At 39.2% G+C, this 24046-nt stretch overlaps 1 protein-coding gene across 2 annotated transcripts in view; it reads right to left on the reverse strand.

The window, feature by feature from the left end:
* Positions 1–24046, reverse strand: part of LOC139977081 (uncharacterized) — a 79856-nt gene that overhangs the window by 15831 nt on the left and 39979 nt on the right. For both annotated transcript variants that reach the window (XM_071986121.1, XM_071986110.1), the window contains exons 3-9: positions 20665–20979; positions 7494–7614; positions 6188–6372; positions 4864–5024; positions 2607–2754; positions 1650–1738; positions 417–537 (exon numbers count right to left, since the gene is read on the reverse strand). In XM_071986121.1, the coding sequence (XP_071842222.1) occupies positions 417–537; positions 1650–1738; positions 2607–2754; positions 4864–5024; positions 6188–6372; positions 7494–7614; positions 20665–20979 (1140 nt within the window). The remainder of the gene's footprint in view (positions 1–416; positions 538–1649; positions 1739–2606; positions 2755–4863; positions 5025–6187; positions 6373–7493; positions 7615–20664; positions 20980–24046) is intronic.

Here is a 24046-nt window from a genome sequence, read left to right on the forward strand (position 1 = left end):
CCCCCCCCTTCCCTGTTTTCCTGCAATTTCAGTGCTTGATGGTGGACCAACAGATGCTTGTCAACACAGCTTTCACCAATAAATTCCTTGGATGGAGGATCTTAAAAAGTTGGTAATATTTGACTGTCACTTGATCTAAGTAATTTGTAGTTGCTGGCACCCAATGGTTAGTATACTTCACACTGAATGTTTGCTTTCTCATAAATTTTGGGCATCACTTTGGCAAGGGACGTTGACACCAAGGGGCTTGTTCCCCACACCATATTTGATTCGTTTTGCGTTGACTTAGCCTAGGCGGTTCACATGGCATTATCCAAAGGATGATGCAGTCTGCCGATGACTACGGGGCCAATCGAATTGAAGAAGTTTTTAACAAGTATGTATGGACAGTACTAGCAAATAAATTGTATACTCACATTGAAAGGTATATGCAATGTGTGAAGTTTTATCTGATCTAATTACTTGCTGCATCTGCTTGTCATATAAATCCACATAGTAGAAAAAATTGTCGGCCCCTTCTTGGTGAGTAGTAAGCCCCTGGTTGTGAGAAACAAAGAAAAAGATACAAAGGATCATACTAAAGAAGTTGATGAAAAAAAGTAATGGAATAGTCAAAATTGATTATGATTGACTGTGATGACTATCTTGCTACTGGACCCTCCTCCTGTCTCTATTGTCCTCTCCTTGCTTCTGATTGGCTAGGATCTCCAGTTTGACATTTGTTGGGGCTGTCACTAAACCATTATTGAACTTCTGATCTGGGTCTTGTCCATTGTACATGACCTACATTACACTCTCACTACCTGTTGCTAAAAGTTTCAAAACTTTTGAGTGATGATGGCAAACTACTAAACCAAATGATCCAAGACTTGTTGGTTTGCTTATTAAAAGCATTGTGAGGTCACTTCACTATTAATCCACTTTTCCTTTTCAATCTCGGTCATTCTTCAATTGTGACTTAAAGGATTGCAGTGGAAATGGTCTCACACCATCTCCAATATTTTTTAAGGAATTTTGACTTAAGATATGGAAAATTTGGAAAGAACCACACTACCCTGCATGTCATTGCCAATTAGCTTGCTAAGTCATTTAAGTTACAGAGTTAGCATGGAGAGATATTAATCAAACAAAAATCTATCACTGACAGGGAATATCATCTAACAACTTGTGAAAGAGTCAAGTAATATCCGGCCACCACACAAGATGCAAACCGGCGACCTGAAGACTACGAAGCTGAAAAGAATTGGCAATGATATGTAGAAGCGTGAGCATGATTCAATTCTTACCATATCCTCTCATCTACTCCTAAGCACCCTTACAAAGATCAGTCCCACATCTGAGTAGCATCTCCATGTGCAATCAAAATCAACTCAGTTTATATACTGCAAAATGGAGCCATCGTGTTACCTCTGAAAGTGAACTAACTTTCAAAGCATTTCAAAACCAAGGAAAGAATAAGAAATGAACTGCGCTGGGACAACAGAGGAGTACTGATGTAACTAGTTACCATGTCAGAAAACAACAGGGCAGTTAAGACTGGTAACAGCCCGAGGGGCACTTCTGCGAGTTAAACAATGAGCTTAACCGGCTCGAGTGAGATTTAAAAGAGATTAAAACGTTGAAGTTGGAAAGAAAACTCGACAACGTACCGTCCAACTAATTGTCACTGTCCTGCTGTACTTATTTGAATGCTGCTCACCCTCTTCCGATATGACTTGTGTGACAGAACCGGTGGGTACTGTAAGAGAAACATCAAAGCCAACATGAAAATCATATTTTGATCAGAATCTTCAAATACTATTATAGTACCTGCCTCGGTCAACTCACATTAAATGAGTAGATTAAGGCCTCATTTTCTCTGCACCTAAAACTAATCTTGTTAGCAGTTGAAAGTTTTTCCTGTCATTAGAAATCTGTAAGAGTGACAACTTGAGGCAAAACAATTTTTGGTAATGTCACATGCTGTCCAATTAATTAAAACAGGAATAGATGTGAGTCACATTTCCATATAATTTGCAGTTTTTAAGAAAATGTTCCTAACAACAAAATATTTAATTTACAAGTCACAGCTGCTTAATACACACACCAACAAGTCAGTTATACAATGCAACTCAACCAGAATGCCAATTGGCTCGGTCGCTGCCACAGACTGCATGACAACATACAATAGTCAATACAGCAGCACACAAGCTTTTTTAAGTGTAGCCCATTACTTAAAGTAATCACCAATGTTCTTTCATTAATATAGACCTACATTACATCAAATAGCTAATCCATGGCTAATCCATTAGATCTTCCCTTTAAATGAGATATCGTGTTTACCAGAGAGCCTCATGCACACACACAAAAACACACACGGTCACCATGATTGCAAGGGCTACAATTTACACTGAATCCAGGAGCGAATTAATCTAAAAGCTTCTGAACAGATCTAAAGAAAAGATTTCTAACAAAACCCTTTAGATAAAATTGATGGAATTAACAACACTATCAAGCAGGAAACAGTGATAAAACAAACAGATCAAACAATGTTCAAATATCTTAAGCCCTTCAATGGAAAAGCTATTATGATGCAAACAAGCAGAAAAAAAATTCAAAGAATTTACTTGATCCAAGAGTCTTGAATACTGTTTTGGCTGACCAGTCGCTCCAGTTATCTACAAAGGGTTTGGATCTCACACGGACTTCGTAGTAAGTGTTTGGAAACAGATCCACCAGTGTGTGGCTAAGATCGTTACCGATTGTGTCCGTTTGCTGCGAGGGACAAAAATGGGAAAGATATCAACTTATCTGAAATAAATGTTTTCCGGTGAAATGGGGAAAATCACCAGGCTTATTATGATGAAAAATACAAATAGACAGGAAAGAAAAGCATGTGAACCAAAATTCTGGCTCGATAAACCTCTGAAGACAACAATGCAACATCCTCTTACATAGCATATGTAAAGAAAAGTTATTGATGGTTTATGGAAGCTAATTATTTTTCTTAGGATAAAAGTTCAGTTGTTATTTGTGTGTGTGTGTGAATTTTATTTTAGATTTTGTTTTCTTGTATTGGTTAGTTAATGCCAAAAAAAAAAAAAATCCCAGTAAAACATATATATTCAACAATCGGGGGGAAAAGTGTTTTTAAGTATTTTACTTCTTTTTTTCTCCCTTTCCATGCATTGGTTATGTTGTATTAACGTTTATGTATATGAACTGTACAAATATTTTTTTCACCTTTATACAGTATATCCTTGCATTATTTTGTACCTGTACTTAAAATTTATGATGGAAATAAAAATGTTTCATTCATTTCAGTCATTCATTTCATTTCATTCATTCATTTCATTCATTCATTCATATGACCATGTATAGACTATACACAAGTATATCTAGAAAATCTTGTAATGATCGTACATCAGGATAGCTGGTATAGCTTTTACAGTACAAAGCCCAAGTAACCTAACATTTTACCCGCTTGAAATGCAATAATTGCAATTATCACGCTCAGTTCCTTTTGTCTAGGAATGTGATTATCTCTGTTAAATTATCTCTGATAAACTTTATCTGAGAGCCCGTTCCACGTTATGAACGGAGTTAAGTCTATTCATATCCGCAGGTAAGAAATCAATTGCTGTAATCCCTAGTTATATGCTATTCATCTAGTCACCAAAGAAATTTGATAGTCCGGGTGAATTACAAAATCAGATATAAAAGTTCCAAATGGTCGGCACTGACAATCCAAAATGAAAATTAGTAACTCATAATGTACTATCAAACAATAGGAAAAAACAAAGGCCTTGTTTTAATTCAGTCAACATCATGCCATTTGATGACAAGAGTGTGACGATGTGGCCTTGTGTTACAACTTCCTTCAGAACTGTATGGTATGGCTGCAGTACAATCCAGCATACTGCTATGTACTAAAAGTAATGTCACTAATTTAGTAATGTTACCAAACAATAAAGTTTTATGTGCATGACATGTAGAAGATTCCAGTTCAACTTTTCCGACAGCTTATAGTTTTTGTCAATGGTACACGGTAGCCAATCAGATGCTGCGATTGAATGGTACGAAGCTGACAGAACTTAGATTGTCTCTTTCATTGGCTTGAATATCCAAAGCAAGTTCAGTTGAAAAAGTTGCGACATAAGAAAAAGGGGTGATAAAAGGGGGTTGACCATTCTGTCGAGTAAAATATTCTTTCACCGCTTCCTGCGAAGACAATATAGGACGGGGCAAGACATAAAGCATTGTACATATTTGACCAAACAAAGTGTAGTAGGCAACATGATGGATATTGCTCAATGATTTGCTTTGTGTCATTTTTTATTTTTCATTTTTTTCCATTTATGTATTGGGCCGGTTCGACTATATCCTAACTGTAACAAACCCGCTCATATGGTTTGTTTTCTACTAACCGAGTGACTTTGTTGCCGACAAGCCAACTTAGCCTTCCCTGTTGTCACCGTATGTTTACCACACTTTGGTCTGAGGATATTTAATTCAGTTCATTGTAAGTAGACTATGTCTTGGCAAGAACAGCTTGGAAAACAACCGGTGGTAATTGTCAATGACAATTATTATTTATTTATTTTGTTGTTGTTTTATGTGTGTATTTTTACCTTTCATAGTTGTAATTAAATTCAGCAAGCAAGAATGTATAAATGGTGTTATATATCGATTTGTGTACTTCTATTGTGACATTTATAAATGCAAAGAAACGCAACGATTGCGATCCTTTAGCATTGCCAGCAGCACTTGAGCCACTTAATGTGCGCTGATCTTGTTATGCTACTGAATTTGTCACTCTCACAGAGGGACTTTGATAGGCCTCATGTTGACTATGGGAAGGCTGACAGACACTACTAGGCTTACCCAATCTTCATCTCCAGTGATGGTATATGATATCTCATACTCATTCAAGGTGTTAAGGTCACTAGGTGTCTCAACGTAGTAGGGTGGCGGACCACCTGACAGATGGGCGCTGCTGGCTGTAATAGACGTTGCAATTAAGTTGTCTACTGGCAATGGTTTTACTGCAGGAGAGAGAAGGCACTAAGTATTTAGTATGGACATTTTCAAGGAAATTAGGCACTTGTTTGAGAAGTAGACGGGTCATCGACAGAGTTTCTCTGGTCATCCAAAGACAATCTTGTTTACCTTTAAGCAGTGTCTGTAGTTACTGAAAAGTATATGAACTTTATTTGGCAATATTATTTAATTACCATGAAATCTTGAATTTGATTTCAAAAAGCTGATTTTGGTTGTCCGAACAGTAAGTTGAACATCTTGAACAACTGGACGACCCAATAAAACTTTGCCCTGTAATACCTTACTTTGTGTGGGGAGACGAATACTTTCTGTGCTGCATCTAACAGTGTTTATTCGACTCGTCAGGATGAGTTAGCCCACAAAGATCTCTTAGTTAAGATCAAGGGGTATGTGAATAGTCGATTAGATAGCTTAGATTAGAAGCTGTAAACAAAAGCAGCTATTCCCTAAATACAGTAGGGTTCACTGCAGCATGGTTTGCTGTCATTTTAATGCTATACTGTATATGACTTAAAGCAGCATTTTGCATCCTTTTCTATGGTTTTTCTCAACCTCACTGATTCCACGATGCCATAATGACATACATAACTAGCTTATCTATTCAAATCTTACTTCAAATGGTGGCATAAAAGTCGAAAAATTTACAACTTTCAACTTTGTTTTTCTTGAAGATATTTTCCGTTTGGATCCAAGTAAACCCCGCCCATCATATGAATATTTAAAAGCTACGAACGTCATTGGCCAATATGTAATACAACACCATGCTTGATTTGTGTAGACTGTCTATGGCAGTTGTACCAGGGAGCTGTTAAGAGTCCAGCTCGCTGGTTGTCACCAACTCGACTTTTGAATCTATTTTTAGCAACGGCTCATAACTAAACCTGCATCTCTAATTGGTTGAATTCAAACTAGTGGGTTGGGGGAACTGTATGCGATTAATATTAAATGTGTAATTTGTCGGAGGACACTTTTTTCATTATCTGCAAATGTCCTTACTTACTCGCCAATTAACGCTTTTGGCAGGGAAAAAACTTGGCTAATATCTTAGTTTGCTGTTTTGTGATTGATATATATGTAAAAAACTTGATGGACTTGTCAAAAAAGTGGAAAACGGTGACAAAACGCAAACTGCTGACTTCAGTCATACCTTCATTAAATAAATTGAATGTAGTCTCTGTGGTAGAGCTTCCAACAGGGTTGGACACTTTGACACTGACTCGGACTTCATAGTGCTGTCTCCAGTCTCCACACATCTTCATATAACCTTCTGGGACACCGGGAGTAGGCAAATTCTCACAGTCCCTCATTAGTCTGGTGCCGATGTTGTCAAAACTGGAGTGAAAAGCAAAATGTAGTAGTTTAATTTTGAATGCCAGTAGCAAGAGAATAACTCTGCTTATCAACCATGCTGAGTACAGTACACATTTACAGATAGCATGGATTTCTCATCTTTTAAATTTTTATTAAATATTTAAAGAAATTTAAATTAAACTTTTAAATTACTAAAAATTAAAAAAAATTAAATTAAACTTATAAATTACTTCATGTAGGAATGCTGATCTAACAATTATCCTTCCAATCATTCAAGAAAGAAGGCCAGAGGATGCTGAATACTTAAAAACCAGAGCAATTTGTAGACCAGTTAGATTGGAAAAATCAAGAAAGAGAGGGAGAGAGATAAAAGAGACCAGAAAGCCCAAATACAACAGGATTACCTCGCCACTTTTAATAAGTGAACTTTCTGAAGAATTTTCACAAACAATATTTTCTAGGTTTGACTATATAGTTACCAGCAAGATACTTGCACTCTTGTGGCCTACTATTGATATACAAAGTTCATCCTAGCTTTCAGTTTTGAGTTAATCATGTGCACATACCTTCATCTCTATTGACCACTGACCTATACAGAAATCAGTAAGTTTCTTTGAATCCACTAAGGTAGATCTACATACCACGTTTAAAGTTTAAAGCTTGACGCTATGCTTTTGAAATTGTAGCATTTCAGTTTTCAGAGCTCTTGACCTCTATTGACCTCAAATGACCTTTGACCTCCACATAAGACCAATGGGGGTTCTTGTAGGTAGATGTAGATAAGGTGGATGTAGATAAAATACAATACAGATCTATACAATACAAGGTAGTATATACAATCTTCATTCACGTTATGTTGCTGAGATTATCATTTTCGCCCAGGCTTTCAGACTTACACATGTTGACCTCAAGAGACCCTTGACCTCTACATTAAAAGACAGGGTATTGGTACTCACTAAGGTCTTTCAAAGCTTTTCTTTTGGAGTTATTGAATTGAAAAATGATTCAGACATGCTTTCATGACCACATAGACTCCTTCTGCCTATGGCAAGGAATGACAACTTGAGCACTGATAAAAGTTATTGTCACAGATCCCAAAGAGATGATTTCATGGTAATTGATCAAATCTGAGGACACTTTACCTGTCGACTGCACCCGAGTAAGTTGCATTATACTCTGCTGTGTAATTTCTTTCCCAAGAGCAGTAAAACGAGTACACGTTGAAAGCGCCACACGTGAGGTGCTGTAATGCCACTGGATGATCTGTAAATTAAACAAAAATAGAGAAAATGATCAATCTTACTACAGGAGGGCGCTGTGGTCAAGTGGGTAAGGCAGTGGACTTGTGATCTAAGGATTACAGGTTCGAGCCCTGGCCAGATCATTGCGTTGTGTCCTTGGGCAAGGTACTTTATCTCCATTGCCTCTCTTTACCCAGGTGTATAAATGGGGACTTGCGAGGTGGCTTGTAAATATAGTTGCGTGCGCCGATTTGTGGCTGCACCCTATGGGAAGTCCCCCAGGGGACACGTGGCTGTGGTGCACTGTAGTGCCCAGGAGAGATTGTTCGTATTGTGCACACTTTGGTGTGTAGGTGTGACAAGTTACCAATGACCAGGGTTAAGTACAGCGCAGCGAGAATTTATTGTAAATTGCGCTATATAAGACCTGTTAATTATTAATTATTATTATTATTACTACACACCAGTAGTCACAGTATATGATACTTCATTGTACTGTAGGGCATACTGTACATTAATGTCACTCCGCCCTCCCAGCCCTCCCAGCCCTTGTCCCTCCACTGTCCCTATAATTGTGTTACGCTTACAGTACTACTTTATGGTTGTAGCAAGAGCTATATTACCTATCATAATAAGACACAACTGCTCTTATAGAATCTTAAAGTCCGAATTGTTGTTTTCCCTTCATTCATTCCCAAAACCTAGTACTGGTTTGACTATTAACTCGCACACTTCGTTCCTCCAACAAACTGTTTTCAACTGTTCCAAAACCACGATTGAAGAACTATGGTTACAGAAGCTTCCAATACTCTGGGTCTTATCTCTGGAACAAGTTACCAGATCACATTCGAACATGCTATAAACTTTCTACTTTCAAAAGTCTACTTGAAACCCATTTTTTCACTTGTTCTTTTGTAAATTAATTTACTTTCTTTGTAAAGCGCTTTGAGCAGTAACTTTTGTTTACTGATTTGGCGCTATATAAGTCTCATTTATTATTATGATTATTATTATTACTATTTATAAGGCTCAACAATACTTACTGTACCTGTCTCCTCGCTTCTACCCCACACCCTCCCACTCACATTGGAAGGGAACGGAAGTGGGTCAGAGGGGTTTAGTAGTACAGTAGTAGGGAGGAGATCAGTGCAAACATTTTTTTTTCCCTTCAACTCTGAACAAACGACAACATTTTGAAATTGGACATTTGCAACATTTAAAGTTTGGCAACGTTTTAATAAACAAGATTACTTCAAATGATAAACTGATTAAGGGTGAGTTAACACAATGGTCCTACAATGAGAATAACCACTGTGGAAAGGATTTAAATTCTCTGTGTAGTACCTATCAACATAAAGACACATCTAAGATATTTTGCATTAGAGAACACTTAAAAAAGAAATTCAGTACAGTACTAGATGTATACCAATATGTCCCTGTATCTGAATACAATAAAACTAAAATGCCTGCAGGATAACAAGTTCTAGAGTCGAATAGAAATATGCGGTAATTTATACTGTCTACTTGATAAAACAGTACAATAAGTTGACAGTACTGAGTCCTCTCAACCCCCCCCCCCCCTCCACCCCTCCAACTATCCATTCCCCAATGATGTAACATACTGTTAACCAATTCAACTGTGATTTAGTTCAAGACAGTCGCATTTCTGGGTATTGCAACACTTCCGCAGTTAAATAGTCATCAAAGAACAGCATTACCCTATGTACACTCAAATCACATGGCTGTCCAGGACACAGAGAGGGCATATTTAAGTTCACCAACAGGTAACCCATTGACAGTAATATCATACATACTACAGTATACTAACCATACAAATAAGTGTTACCCATTCTCAAGTAGAACCTGTCAATGACACCCTTAAAACCACAAGGTCATGAAAAGTTCAAATATTTTCCATTTGAAAGCAGAGTCCTTGTTTGTCCTACAGCAGGTTTTTTTCATGGCCTAGTACAGATAAACAGTAAGCTCTATTTGTTGCATATTTATTCCTTCCTATAGTATACACTTGAATACTATTCCTTTTGTATTCACTTGAATACTACTCACTTAAAGATTTGCACTCATTTTCCAATTCACCTGCCTTTACTGGATCACTGATTGATGACTAAAGTTCCATTTAGATTTTGTCAGTTTTCATTCCTTTGAATTTCATTGGGTCTGCTTGCACAATTAGGAAGTTGATTGTTATCTTTCTGCAGTTGTTCTTTTTTTTATAAAAGAACTTGTTTTTCAAATGCCAGTAACTGCTCAAATTGTGTGGCAACACCATTTAACGAGACACGATTATAACGAGACCGAGGAAGAACAAAAGTTCATGCTGTGGACAGTGGCACTGAGGGGAATAGTTCAAACCTGTTGTAAAATATGACACTGGGCTCTTTTCCTGAAGTTTTCATGTTTAAGTTTTCAAAGCCCTACGATCTCGATGTAGCAGCACTATATAAGTGTGTAATATGTATGTATATATGTAACATTCCTACCTTGACAACTTGCCATGTTCACTCACTTGATGAATAACACTCCACAAAACAGTGGTAACTTATGCACACTCTGTTTATAAACTAAAATCTACATCAGTCTTCTACTCGCAAAAACTGTTTGCAAATTCACAGACCAACTTAACTGCCTCTTATAGAATATAATCAGTTTGAATATTCAGCACTTGAGCTTTGTTTGAAATATCAGAAGTCTATTTGGGAAGAAAACCTGCAAGACTGAGGCACAGAGGGTGAGGCTGCATACAGGAGAAGGATCGGTAGTTCACCACAAAGCACTGTTAATCTTTTGACTCTTTTAACAAATGATGTTTGTAACGACTGGATGATACATGTTACTCTAGGGGACGTTTTGAGTAGTTTTAGCAAAACATTTGTACTTATTTTCCAGTCTAGGTAGGGTATACAATCTGTTGGCTACATACTGTAGATGGGACTGCATTTAAGAGGCAAGGTACAGTACAGTTTACTTGGTTAAGAGAGCCTGGGTGGAGTTAATAAATGAAAGACTGAGTTACTGAGTGGGATCCAAAAGTACAAAGTCTTTCACACAGATACTGTATTTTTAGAGGGATACTGATAATGTACAGTATCAATGTCATCAAGGCAGATGTTTTTCAAGAGCTTTACTTTCCTAATGTTCTTATTGTTTGAAATGTAATACATTACAAGGTTTGCTTAGCTGTCATTGCTTTCTACAACAGTTCAAGTTTCACCAAAATGCACCTGTTTTTCAGAAATATGATTTTTTTTTCCCTCTGATTAAGCTAGTTATAGATTACAAAGAGAATGACAAATACAATTTCAAGCTCAACAGCTGTGATGACATCAATAACTCTGTTGACATTAAATGTTTCAATAACAACATACCTCCACATTTTGATATGACAATATTAATCCCCATACAAAAAGGTACAGGTGTCTGGATTTGACCTAAAGATACAGACAATACCCAGCAATTTTTGCTTCTAAGGCAATTAACTTCAGCTTTACCAGAACATCCCAGTTTCCTTAGAAATTCATGAACAATGACTTTGTTATCCCCTACTGTACTCCCACGAGACTGCCAAAATTGAAGGGAAGCATGGGCCAGTCTTAATCCGTGCTGCACAAATTTATTGTTAGTAGCTTTACACTCTCTCTATTGAACCAGAAAGCCAGAAGGCTTTGTGATTTCTTGTCATATTAATTTACTCAAAATTCCACTAAAACTCCCTGACTTATGTAGAACAAGTGAGTTTAATTTGGCCCAGAATTAAAGTCTCATTACATGTTTGCTGATGAATTTCGGAAAACACACTTCCAAAGCAGATTCAATGTTTCTTAATCTTTATGCACTCTGACCAGGTGGGTTTAATGCAGAAAAGCTGTCGCAATCGAAAGAAAGAAATTAATTTATTTTCTGTTGCCCTTATGGCGCGAACAATTTACCGTAAAATCACTGCGACTGCCCATAACAGATTGTTCATTACACAAATGTAACTTGTATTGTCCACTTTTTTATCCCAATTTCACGGAGGAAACGTCTGAAAACACCTGTTTATTCCACAATTTCGTAAGCTACATCAGTCAGACCGAAAGATACAATTCAAGAGAATGGAGCTAACAAACGAAAGTGAAAGTAAGTCCTAGGCCTAAAGGTCGTAAACAAAACAGAGAGACTTGATTGGGCGAATGATCTCTTGGGCGGGGCTTGCAAAGTTTGATTGAAGTTTGTTGAATCTACAGACTTGTTAAAATTTCTGGCGAAATTTTATTCAGCTCAAAATGTTTAACAACAGATAATTTGTGTAATGTTGAATATTTTACATTGGGCCCCTTCACAAAACTAAACTGAACTGAAATTGATCATACTGTTTTCACCAAAAGAAAATTACGAACATCGGAGAACTCACAGATTAATTGTAGCTTTAATTTTGGAGTTGGCAAGTTTACAAGGAAAACAGGCATTTACACATGTTGACCTTTGACCTATACCAACTTCATTGGGTTCTTGCACTTACAAAGCTGGATCTAGATACCAGTTGGAAGTCTGACCTCAATATATGACCGTTACTAGCAAATTTTCGAGCACAGCTACTTGACACGGAAGTAATTGTTTCGCGCAAATCCGGTTCTACGGACTTCGGTTCGCTACTTCCATGTATGGATGTAATCGGTAAAATTCGCAAACATCCCAATGTCATTCGGGTTTACAAGTATCGTAGCTCGATAAAGGATACTTTAGAGACTCAAATACGATCATTTCCGGAAAGAAACGAAGATTTTACCAATAGAACAGTGCATTTTCTTATCGACGACCAACGCAAAAACATAAAGGTAAGTCAAATCGAGTCGACGTCTATCGTTATGTGACTTTCGCGTCTTAGACAACTTTTAACCGTAAAAATAGCATTTTTGTAATATATAAGCTTGAATCTTACTCATATTTTTCAGAAAAGTTGTAACTCCCCCGAAAAGTGTGATTTTTTGGTCAACGAAAATGGTGCTCCTATGTGGTTTTGGTTGCCCCTAATACATGTATCCTAACGTACATAATACACATATACACGAAAGCACCGTATCCTATAACGTGCAGCCTAGCGCTATATGTCGACTATGATGTAGCTAGTGCTAGATTTGCAACGTCTCGTATTTTTCGTAATCTTTCTATTCGGCATAGATTCCCTTCATTTTTTTGCGTTAATATCGAAAAATCAGGGAGTTGATAAGTCACGGTACTACTTATGGCTACTAAATAGTTCAAATTTAAAAATTCGAGGGCATAGCGGACAGTAATATTACTGTACTAGGCCCCTAGTACAGGCCTAGGCTAGCCTATAGGCCTAGTACTTTTGTATTTACTAAAGTACTGTAATATACTACGACAAGTTTTACTACAGGTAGGCCCTAGCCTAGTTTTAGTAATACTAGAATACCTGCATAGTTTAGTCCAATTTTAATAATGGACTAAGGCTTATAACCTTTAGTTCTTAGCCTACGCCTTCTTGTCCTTGTGTAATAATTCTAAGGGGCCTGTTCTTGAAAAGATTTGGACTGCATAAGATACAATTTAGTATTATTATTATTATACAAAAATTATTAGTAGTACTAGTAGACTGCCTTTGTACTATGTATAATTTAAGATCATGGCTTATTATGAGTTTAATTAAAGCTGGACTGGGTGAAAATTTCCTCCATCCTGGGATCGGGATCCATTTCAATGTCACTTTGCTACAAGTGTTCAAGACCGGTATTAGATCCATGACTTAAGTCTAGGCCCAATTCCCTATGCTTAATATGTAGAGCAAGATACGTAACACAGAAATAAAACTAGCTTGCTTTATACTGCTTACACTTTATACTTATTGCTATTACAGTTAGACCTACTGCTGGTACTTGAGAACAATTGCACCTCATAGAGCCATGTAGTTGTACATAGCTACTTATAATTCCAGGTGACTTAAAACAATATCAGGGATCATTTTGTGACAACATGTTTTGCTGTTAACGAGAGTTTACGATCTTTTTATTGTTATGTTGTTTTCTATGATAGGTACAGTAGTAGAAGTACTTAGTTAGTCATTCACGTACAGTCTTCCCTATGTGTGTGTGTGTCACACACAGATTTCTCTAAGGTGCCTTCCCATGTATATATGACCAAAAAAAAAGTTATTCCCAGAAAGAAGAAAAGTTTCATTCACTATTAGATTTGTTTTGTTATGTATAATGACTAACATTGCAAAATGCAGTTCCACTGGTATTAAGTATTAGCCCAGAGAGCTTCCAGAGTTTATTACATCCTCATGTTTATTATCCTCATATCTGAAGTCTTCATATAAGAGTTTATTTATAGAAATCTGTTAATAAATGTAGTCTCACATTCTATTTAATACTATATATCTTTAAGTTCCTAGCTCTCTTATATGTACCCGTAGTAAGAAGGAATGCAGCCTGTGGATCAGTTAAGTGCCTGTTGTTACAACTCTGCTCCAAACTATTGTTTGTTTAATCAGGTTGTATTATTAGTGTGCTACCTTTAAGCAATTTTGTTTTCTATATGTGTAATTTACATTTTTCCTCAGTTTCTGTTATACTCTTATAGAAAGAACAAGTTGTGTGCAGCAACAGGCTGTAATATACTCAGCAGTCTCATGCCCATTCTCTAGCTAACTCGAACAGGTTATTGGCCCAGACATATACACTGGAAGTTAACTGTGTAGAATAGATTGTTGTTTGGAATTTATGTGCTGATTTTGGAACCATTTCTTGGGAATTGTCGGTACTTAAATTGGTTAATTTAGTCGTGACAACTGACCAATATGGCTGGAACAACAGAAGATATGACGTGGAAAATTAACAAAATGGATGGCTCGAACTGGCTGACATGGAATTTCCAGATGAGACATTTGTTTCTTGCAAAAGGCCTGTGGGCTATGAGGATGGCTCAGGAAAGTTGGGGGTTACTGTATGTGAGAAGTAGAAGAGTGCAAACTTGAAAAAGACACAACTGGCATTTTTCACCATTGTGCTTGCAATAGCATCTAGTCAGCTGGAATTAATTACAACAAGTGAGAAACCTAGTGATGCTTAGGATGCCTTGCGTACTCTGTTCGAAAAGGATTCTCTAACCAACAAAATTCAGCTCAAGAAAAAGTACCTCAGAACTGAAATGGCAGAGGGCAAGTCAGTTGGAAATAATTTGAATTATATGAAAGGAAGTATGGATCGTTGGGCTGCTATTGGTGCTCCTATTTCTGAAGAAGACCAGGTTGTTAAAGTTATATGTCAAGTTTGGACTTATTTATTTACTTTCTACTCTTACCTTTTACTTTTATATATTTGTCTTTTAATTTTAATCTTATGCTATATGTCACAGGTCTATCTCACCATTTCAAAGTTACAAAACTATCCATCCTGCCACCTGAACTGTTTTTGCTATGTCATTCCTTCACTATGCCACCTTGAAATACCCCTTCCAGTCATAATGCACTTGACATTGTGTGTGATTTTTTTTCAGACAATATTATTGTATGAAGTCTTCACAGTATGAAGTGTGTTTCATTTCAAGAAGTATTCAAAGTTTGTTAAGCTATTCCTTCCATTTGAACAAAGTATTTCACTTAGAAGTGATCGAAGTAATTTATATTTCATGCCCATATTTTCACAGGACATTAAAACATGTTCTTTCATGGAGAGTGTCACACAAATGTTTTTTGTTTTCTTTTTTCTGTTGCTTAAAGTGCCTTATTGTTACAGTTATAAAATCAATAAAAGACCAGGCAACTCTATTTCCACTGTTGACTTATGTTCTACTATGCATGTGCAAAAGAAAAAGAAAACAGCCCTACTCAAAATATTTGGTCAGAGTATCCATAGAACGTAATGTATCCAAACACGTCCTGTGTACTGAAAGTCCGCTTTTAATTAAAGTCCCCATATGTGGCAAAACCACCTCATCCCTCCAAAATACCCTATCTCTTCCCAAAGCTGGTGAACACCACACCCATCCCAAAGCTGGAAACTCCAAACCCTTCCCCAAATCCGCTAAGCACCACATTCCCTACCCAAAACCCCTAAAAACACCACACCCCTCCCCTAAACAACACACCCCTACCCAAGCCACAGTACTTAACTTCAATATTGGCAAGCGGTTATGTAGTGTGATACATGAACCAAACAAGGATTGGTATTGACTGGAAAACTGTTAACTGATATTTATTGATGAATATAAGCAACAGATGAGTACCCAGCTTTGCAGAATCTCACTGAGTAAGGGCTACTGTGGAATTATGGTAAGTGGGTAAGTATAAATCATTTGGTATTGTAGGTATAAATCATTCGGAATTGTTGGAAGTTCCTTAGAAAGCAACTAGAAATAAGGTTTGGCCTAGGCCATGTTACCTTTGTATATTCGACATGTGGTATGACCCCTTCAGTTTTGACAACAGGCTCAGGAAAATTTGTGTTACCTTAATAGTTACCACCATTAATTTAGCTAGAAAGGAAACACCATCTCCCTTGCCCCCTCCCCCATTTTGTCTCTCTTACCCCTCCCATACGCAGCTCTCAGTAATTTCACATTTTACCTAATCATATATTAGAATTTGGGACAAAATTTCTTCCAAGCCTTAGCACAACTTAAATTACTTAATTTCACGCCACAAAACCTAACATTCCTAATAGACCGTACACTAAAGGAATGGGTTCCACTACACTGAAAACGATTTGAATGAAGTCTTGTCGGTACTAGCCCATAGCATGAAAACGGCTTGGCGAAAGTCTACCTAATTTCAAAATGGCGGCGACAGCAACAAAATCGCCGAGTCGAGGTAATCGTTTTGTGACTGGCCGTCTTAGACAACCATTTCACCGAAACTTTAAGGCATCATGTAGGAGAGTACAAGATCCACAAATGGGAGAACTTTTTTGCTGTAACTCTTTCGTTGGTTCGTTTTGACCTATTTTGTGTCAGTTAGGAATACATGTGTGAGGACGACGTTGGATTGCAATTGTTGTTTCATAGGTTTTCGTTGATTTTTTCTCGGGTATCTTTTTCCTACCATACATTGGAATTACTTTTAATCCATTCTGTGAGGTTCCGGTAAGTTGTAAACTATCAATGTCTGTAAATTCTGTGAGTGAAACGTAGGACCGACTTTACGTTAAATGCGGGCAAATTCAAATTTAATGATATGCGTGATCGTTGATCATTCTTCGAGGTCACGGGGTCAGACTTCCAACTGATACCATGTATGAAGTTTAACAAAGATGTACTTTTTAAGTTGGCGTGTTTACAAAGGTTTCAGACTTTGATCTCGAAAAACCATTGACCTTTAATAGAAAAAGTTTCTTGTATACATATACAGGTACAGTACTCCATCAGATGGATCCAAATACCAAGTATGAACTTAATCCACCATGAAATTTTGAGTTGTCATGTTTACAAGCCAGTGTCAGCTAAATACACACACTCACAAATGCCATCACCAACGCATAGATTCCTTTCGCCTCCAGCAAAAATAACCAGAAAACAAACACATTTAGTGGTTCCGATGCCAAACATATTCATAGTGTGGTAGGCCATACAAGTATGTTAATATTCATGAACTTGTGCAGACCAAAATGAAGAGGGATTATCTTTTGACTAATTATGTGGCAACATATAAAGGAAGGTACCAGGAGTCAGTGATCATGTTGCTAAAGTCTATTCAGTAACAAGAGCCCAACAGGCACTATATAGTTCTGTTGTTTAGTGGATTATTAAAGTGTTGTATGTCATCATCCAATATCATAATATCTTTGCCAACATGTACCAGCTATGAACCAACAACTATATTCCAAGTTTGGCTACAATCTGACTTAAGATTGTAGAGTTATTGCAATGTAAAGGAAATGTGGGCCCAAACATAAATTGGGACCCACAAATTTGGGCCCAAAGAATGTGTCCAAAAGTGCACTTGTGGTGAAAATAAAATTTGGGATTTGGATGCAAATATGGGATGGCATTTTTCAGGGCCCAGATGGTCCCAAAAAAATTAGGCCTACATGTACCAGCTATAACTAACAACTGCATATACTGTATATGCAAAATTTGGCTACAATCCAACTTAAGGAGATATTGCAATGTAAATATTTTGGCATTTCACCCTATAATCTCATTAATATTCATAAAGACAGGGCCAAAAACAATAGGGCACACCTTCTCACTATAAGACAGATCTACAAAGCAAGTATATATGACAAATATCCATCAAATGAGCTTACTATGTACCGACACCACCATACCAGTATCAAACACATTTTACATTACACCCCACCCATTAATTAATATTCATGAGATGGGCATCAAAAACGATCTACTCTTCACTGGGCATCTACCTACAAAGTATGACATTGATTAATCTTGTGGTCGTTGTGGTAGTTACATCACCATGTACCAAGTAGGAACTAAATCGGTCATACGGTTGAAGACATTGATATTTTAAGAATTTTGTGTTAAGCCCCGCCCACTCCTTAATTGTCATGACATGGGAACCAAAAACATTAGGGCACATCTACACATCATGGGGCACCTACCTACCGAGTATGACATTGACTCAACTTGTGGTTGTTGAGGTACAGTATTGTGCTTACAAGCTAGCCGTTACATACAAACACACACAGCCTTCGGCACTGTAACCAGAAAATCATACATAGTAGGTACAGTGAACAAACTCTGAAACATAATTTTAAAAAAATTACATCTCTAACAAGTACTGAACCATAACTTTTGTCATTACAGGGTATGTAACCTGGAAAAATTGTGCAACTGTCTGACTGCAACCACAGAAATATTGTAAATCCTATGCACCGTCTCAATTTGTTCTTAGATATGTCTTTGAGAATAAGAAATGAAATTCCTTACAGTAAGCTACAGTACGTTTGCTTTTATTGTACGTAATTTGGACAAGTTTTGGACATACTGAACGATTTCATAATGTAACTTTATTATGTAGCAGTTAAAGACGGTTATTGGTTCTTATGTCTCCTTTAAAGTGCATGCAACAAAGCTTGTTGGCAGTGAGTACCAATCTATACAACACTACAGTTATATATCAGTAAACCACAACATGCCATATTCATATTGCAATGATCCATCTCCACATATGTCAGTTTAATTCAGTCAGTTTTCAAGGTCAAAATTGAGCAACTCTGCTAAATAACAAGTTTAAAATGTCATCCTGGCCAAAGCAACAACCAAGACTGACGGAAATATCTCCAACCATGGCAGCCAAAGGGAAGTAATTCCGGACGGGGAAAAAATAATCCGACTGAGCTAACACTAATACACAAGACAGGTGCTGCAGGAAAGGAAAGCACATAACTCAGCACATCGTAAACACACTGCATTGCTATTGACTTTGACAGCTGTACAATCCAAAAATCATCTGCTCACTGAAATGTACACTAGTTCTTCTCATTCTTCCTATCCCATGCATTGACATTTGTACTATATAAGCTTAAAACAACTCTATGGGATATGGAGTGATGGGGGTCACTGGTTCAACCATGCTTTGAGTTCCCTACAACATTGGCATAGTCCTGTCTGTCTACCACCTGAGAGATGTGTGGTTATAAATTACAGAATTTAATGTTGGAAGCAGCACAGAATTTAATGTTGGAAGCAGCACAGAATTTAATGTTGGAAGCAGCACAGAATTTAATGTTGGAAGCAGCACAGAATTTATGGCCAAAAATCAATTGCAATCAATGTGATGGAAAGTTTAAACTGTTACTACTTCAGTGTGCAAATGGGTACTGTCCCTGGATATTGATTTTAGGGTAGAATTCTTGCACTGTTTTTTTTTTGCATAGTATGATTCCCTAAACACATATCCTGCAAGTTATACTGTGTAGACTGACAAAGAACAATCAATATGTTAGACTGTTAGTGCACTGTAGGTTTGAAGAGAAGAATGATGGCTTTGGGGTATATCAAACTCCTACGTGCAACTGGTTTTGTATTATTCCAATGTCTTCAGAGTGATTGTGTGGGGTGGGGGGGGGGGGTACCAATGCATCATATACGTATTTGGGGATAGTTTATTTACAATGCAATCCAAAGTTGATGTCAACCACTTGTCATACCTGTGCGATGATCGGACGGCCCAACAAAAGCTTTGTCCTGAAAGCTACAACTAAATACTTGATAGATTACAGCACAAATGTTTGACTACTCATTATAGTTTGTCATCGGTCAATAATTTTACTGAGTTTAGCAGAAGATTCCAGTAAGTCACAAGTAGAACTATTAATTTGAGGGGACAGTAGCAATGTCATTTCAGGCAAGATGTACTTGCAATACTGCACTACTGTAGGCATCCAATTGTGTTCACGATATTCAAACTTCAAAGTGGTTACCATTACGAATCCGATGCGGTGCACCTTTGACATGTACAATAGGTGTGTCATTACATTCATCTACTTGTATAATTCCATCAGTACGACCACCGCCAACCCTCACCCCCACAACAATTTCACGCAGGGTCTTTTTATTCCCACCATGTTGATGAGCCTGCAGCATGTCATCCAAAAGTAGTACACATGTAGGACAAGGGAGGCTCTACTGATTTACACAAGTCTGTATCCATCCATCTCAAGGAATCTTGGAATGGGGGGGGGAGGGGATAGGGGAGGCAATATGGATAATAAGAGTTTAGAGGGTAGTATCCTCATTACTGTACAAACAGTAGAAACCACAAATGAGCAGGGCTTTAACCAGTGCACCCTTTTCTGTTCACAAAGTAGTCCCATTTTTTCATTTCCATTTTTTTCTTTGTGGGGGAAAGGGGTATTGTTGGGAGGAGAGTGGTATGAAGGCTTCCTCACTGGACTAATGTGGTTTCGAGGTGTATACGCACTATTCTTGTCTTTTTCTTTACTTTTATGACAAATTTGCAGGCCAGGTCCCCATCACCTGGCTAAAGAGCCTTGTGCTGATGATGTTACTTACTTTATGATAGAATTGACTGATTTACACAGTTTGTAATTTATCACTGTATCTCCTATGGCAGAGACAGTCACCGGTGACTTACCTATAACATGGATGTCACAGTTATCGGTATCCTTTAGATCCTGGGCTCCTCTCAAATAGCAGTGGTAGTAAGCTGTATGAATGGGCTGCAGATTCAAAAGTGTTATCGACATAGTCGTTTCATTTATAATCTTGGTGATATTATTGGGCCCTGAGCTTGGGTCACTGCTGCCAAAATTGGTGAATGGCGGGTATCCCTTTGACCACACCAGATTAGCCGAGGTATCAGAGGTCAAAGTTCTATTAATTGTACAATAAATTGTAAAATTAGACCCAGTTACCACGTACTCATCCACAGGGACCACAGTGATCAGTCCTGAAAATGAAACAAAAAGAAACAAAAATTACAAATAATGAAATTAAAGTGAGGTGTAAGGTCTGATCGGAATCTCTATTTACCTGTAGGTAGGATTTTTCTCAAGATAGAATTTCTATTCTTCATCAAGAGCTTTAAAGATTTTGGGTGACAGAATGAGAAGGGCAATAGACTGGAATGTGCTGGTCACCAGGATAGGATTACAGTGCTAAAACGGTACCAAGTGGCCAAGACATGGTTGAGCTAGAGTGCAGTTGTCAAGAGACAGGGAAGTGAGGGGACAAGTCAATTTACTTTCTATTAATATTTGCTACACAGAATTCAACTACTGTATTGTACTTAAGAAAATTTACTTTCTAGCAGATCTTTTTACTAAAACAAACAAAGAAACTGTACACACTGTGCGGAACAAGTACTGCAGCTTGTAAACAACCATTGCTGCACTGAAAGCATACTGTAATAAGCAAACTAAACACACAGACTGGACATGAACAGACTGACAAAGTAGACTTGAGGGTGTACAGTAGTATGTACAATATTTTAGTGATTCATTGTTTCCCCTCGACACCCCTGCTTCTCCCCCCCCCCACTTCTCCACCTTCTGTCTAATTACAAAAAAAACAAATGACAACTAATGGACTCATTTCCAAACTTTACCCCATCTCTTCAATCCAGTGGCAATGTGGATATTTTCCTTAGCAGATAGCACTGATATTCCAAAACTTACTGGTTTGGATATTTACGAGTGACGAGCTTACCTGTCTCCTCACAACCTTAGCACCTCATTCTACCGTGCCTATAAAGTCCTGGTAAAATAATAACACTGTGCGCCCTCTATGACCGAACCCCCCCCTCGGTCACTCCTCACTACTCATGAGACCACTCCTTAAAAGTGGCCTCACGGTCACCGAAATAGGGGTGGCCAGAATCCTCTGGCCACCCCCAAGGACTCCTGTCGACTAAACTTCTCAAAGGTGAGCCCTTAACAAAAGGCACTGATGCCTTCCTAGCAGGGAGAGTGTAATCCTCCCCGCCGCAGCGGGTAAGGGGGGGGGACACTCTCCTGAGCCCTGCAGGCAAAACTACCCCTTTTTCCTAACAAGGAGCCTCATCCTGTAAAGGCCCAACACTTGCTAACCCTAAGACAACTTAGGTGAGTACGCATATGAAAAACACAGGGTGCAAAGTTACCCTCACCGATAGACCTGGCCGGTGACTCTTAGTAGTTGCTGGCTCTGTCTATCTGGTGTTGTGCTTGGAGTCGTGAGCCTAGTCGAACGACTGCTCCCCCGTCCGGCTGTGTCCCACCCCCTCGGGGGAGGGAGGCGGGAATGGAGACAGGTAAGCTCGTCACTCGTAAATATCCAAACCAGTAAGTTTTGGAATATTTACTTCGCTCCTCGCTTACCTGTCTCCTCACAACCTTAGCACCGAGTGGCACTGCCCGATGGTGGGAGGCCCGAGGGGTGGGACCAAGTACCAACCGGACCTCGCATCGCCGAGCTACCAAAAGCTGCCTCGGCGTGTAGAGTGTCAGGTAAGTAACAGGCGACGAACGTAGTTGGTGTTTTCCACGCTGCCACCTTGAGGATGTCCTGTATCGGGATACCGGCAGAGAGAGCTGTGGAAGCTGAGGCCCCACTGATGTTGTGATCTCTTGGCCGGGTATCCCCCCATCGTGAACGGGTGGATCATCTCTACTAGCCATCGGGATAGGGTATCCTTGGCGGCTGCTGTTTAAGGTGGTCGTGGCAGGATGAAAAGGGAGGTTGTTTGTCTCAACTTCTCTGTCCTGTTTAAGTACCACTTCTGTGCCCTGACTGGGCACCATCGCTTGTCCTCAGCCACTGATGAAAGGGTTTTGATTTCCGGAAAGAAAATGTCCCCGGGCAAGAAAGTCAAGGCCCGGTTCTTGGCAATAAGGGACGGGTCTGGAACCGTCCTCGCCCCATGGCCCTCGAATCTGATGTGGTTCTGTTTGGTTGTTAGGGCTTGGAGGTAACTCCTTCACGCTGACGCTACCGCAATGACGAAGGGTGTTTTCTTTGTAAGAGCAGCCAGGGAAGCGTTCCCCGTTGATTCGTACAGCGGCCCTGCCAGGGCATGCAGCACTGCTGAGAGCCCCGCAGAGGGGGCTAACTGTCTGACTCGTGGACGGCGATTAGCCATGCCTTTGGTGAGCTGGTCAATGTCTGGGCTAATGCCCAGCGTGGAGCCGTCTGGAAAACCAGACGTCCCCGTCTGGGGCCTGCGTGTGGGACCTGCGGCCTGGGACCCGGGGTCCGGAGGGAGCCACTAGGATGAATTTACCCTTGGAGCTGCGAATCTTCCTCAGTATCTGGCTGATCATGCCAAAGGGGGGGAAGAATTTAAACCTCTGGTCCGTCTCAAGGCAGGGACCTGGCGCTATGTGGAAGGCTGCAGGTGGGACCGCCTGTTACAAAAGATGGGCAGCCCATTGTTGCCCTTTGTCGTAAGCAGGTCTATCAGAGGTATGCCGAACATGTGGAAAAACCTACCGCATATTCCTTGCGAAGGGTTCACTCGTCGGGGTCGAGTTGTCCCCTGGGCAGAGCATCGGCCCTCACACTCTCCTTTCTGGCTATATGGGAGACCCATAGGGCCGTGCCAGATTCTGCAGCTGTGGTGAGGGTCTCCCATGCCAGACGGCACAGTCCCTCTGCCCTGGTGCCACCCTGTCTATTGATGTAGCTACTGTACAGTATGCCACCACCATCGTGTTGTCTGAGAGGATGGTGATCAAAGTGCCCTGTACTTGGGCTTGGGAGGACTCCAGAGAGCCCCAACCCCACAGTCCTGAGAGCGAGGCGGAAGTACATGAAACCTGGTTATCTTTGCAAATAGGGTGTTGGGGCCGATCCTTTGCCCTGCTGACGCCACTGTGGTGCAGGAAAGTGGTTTCTCTGTATATGCTGCTAAAGAAGTCAAGGACAGTGGCCTGTATGATGACCTTGTTAGCACCTGCAATACAGCAGCACTCGCAGTACTGCTTGCAGTACCACAGTACCGCTGATGACCCCTTTAGTTATCAACCAGTTGCAATCAG

The sequence above is a fragment of the Apostichopus japonicus genome, chromosome 2, assembly GCF_037975245.1.
Source record: "Apostichopus japonicus isolate 1M-3 chromosome 2, ASM3797524v1, whole genome shotgun sequence".
Lineage (NCBI taxonomy): Eukaryota > Metazoa > Echinodermata > Holothuroidea > Aspidochirotida > Stichopodidae > Apostichopus > Apostichopus japonicus.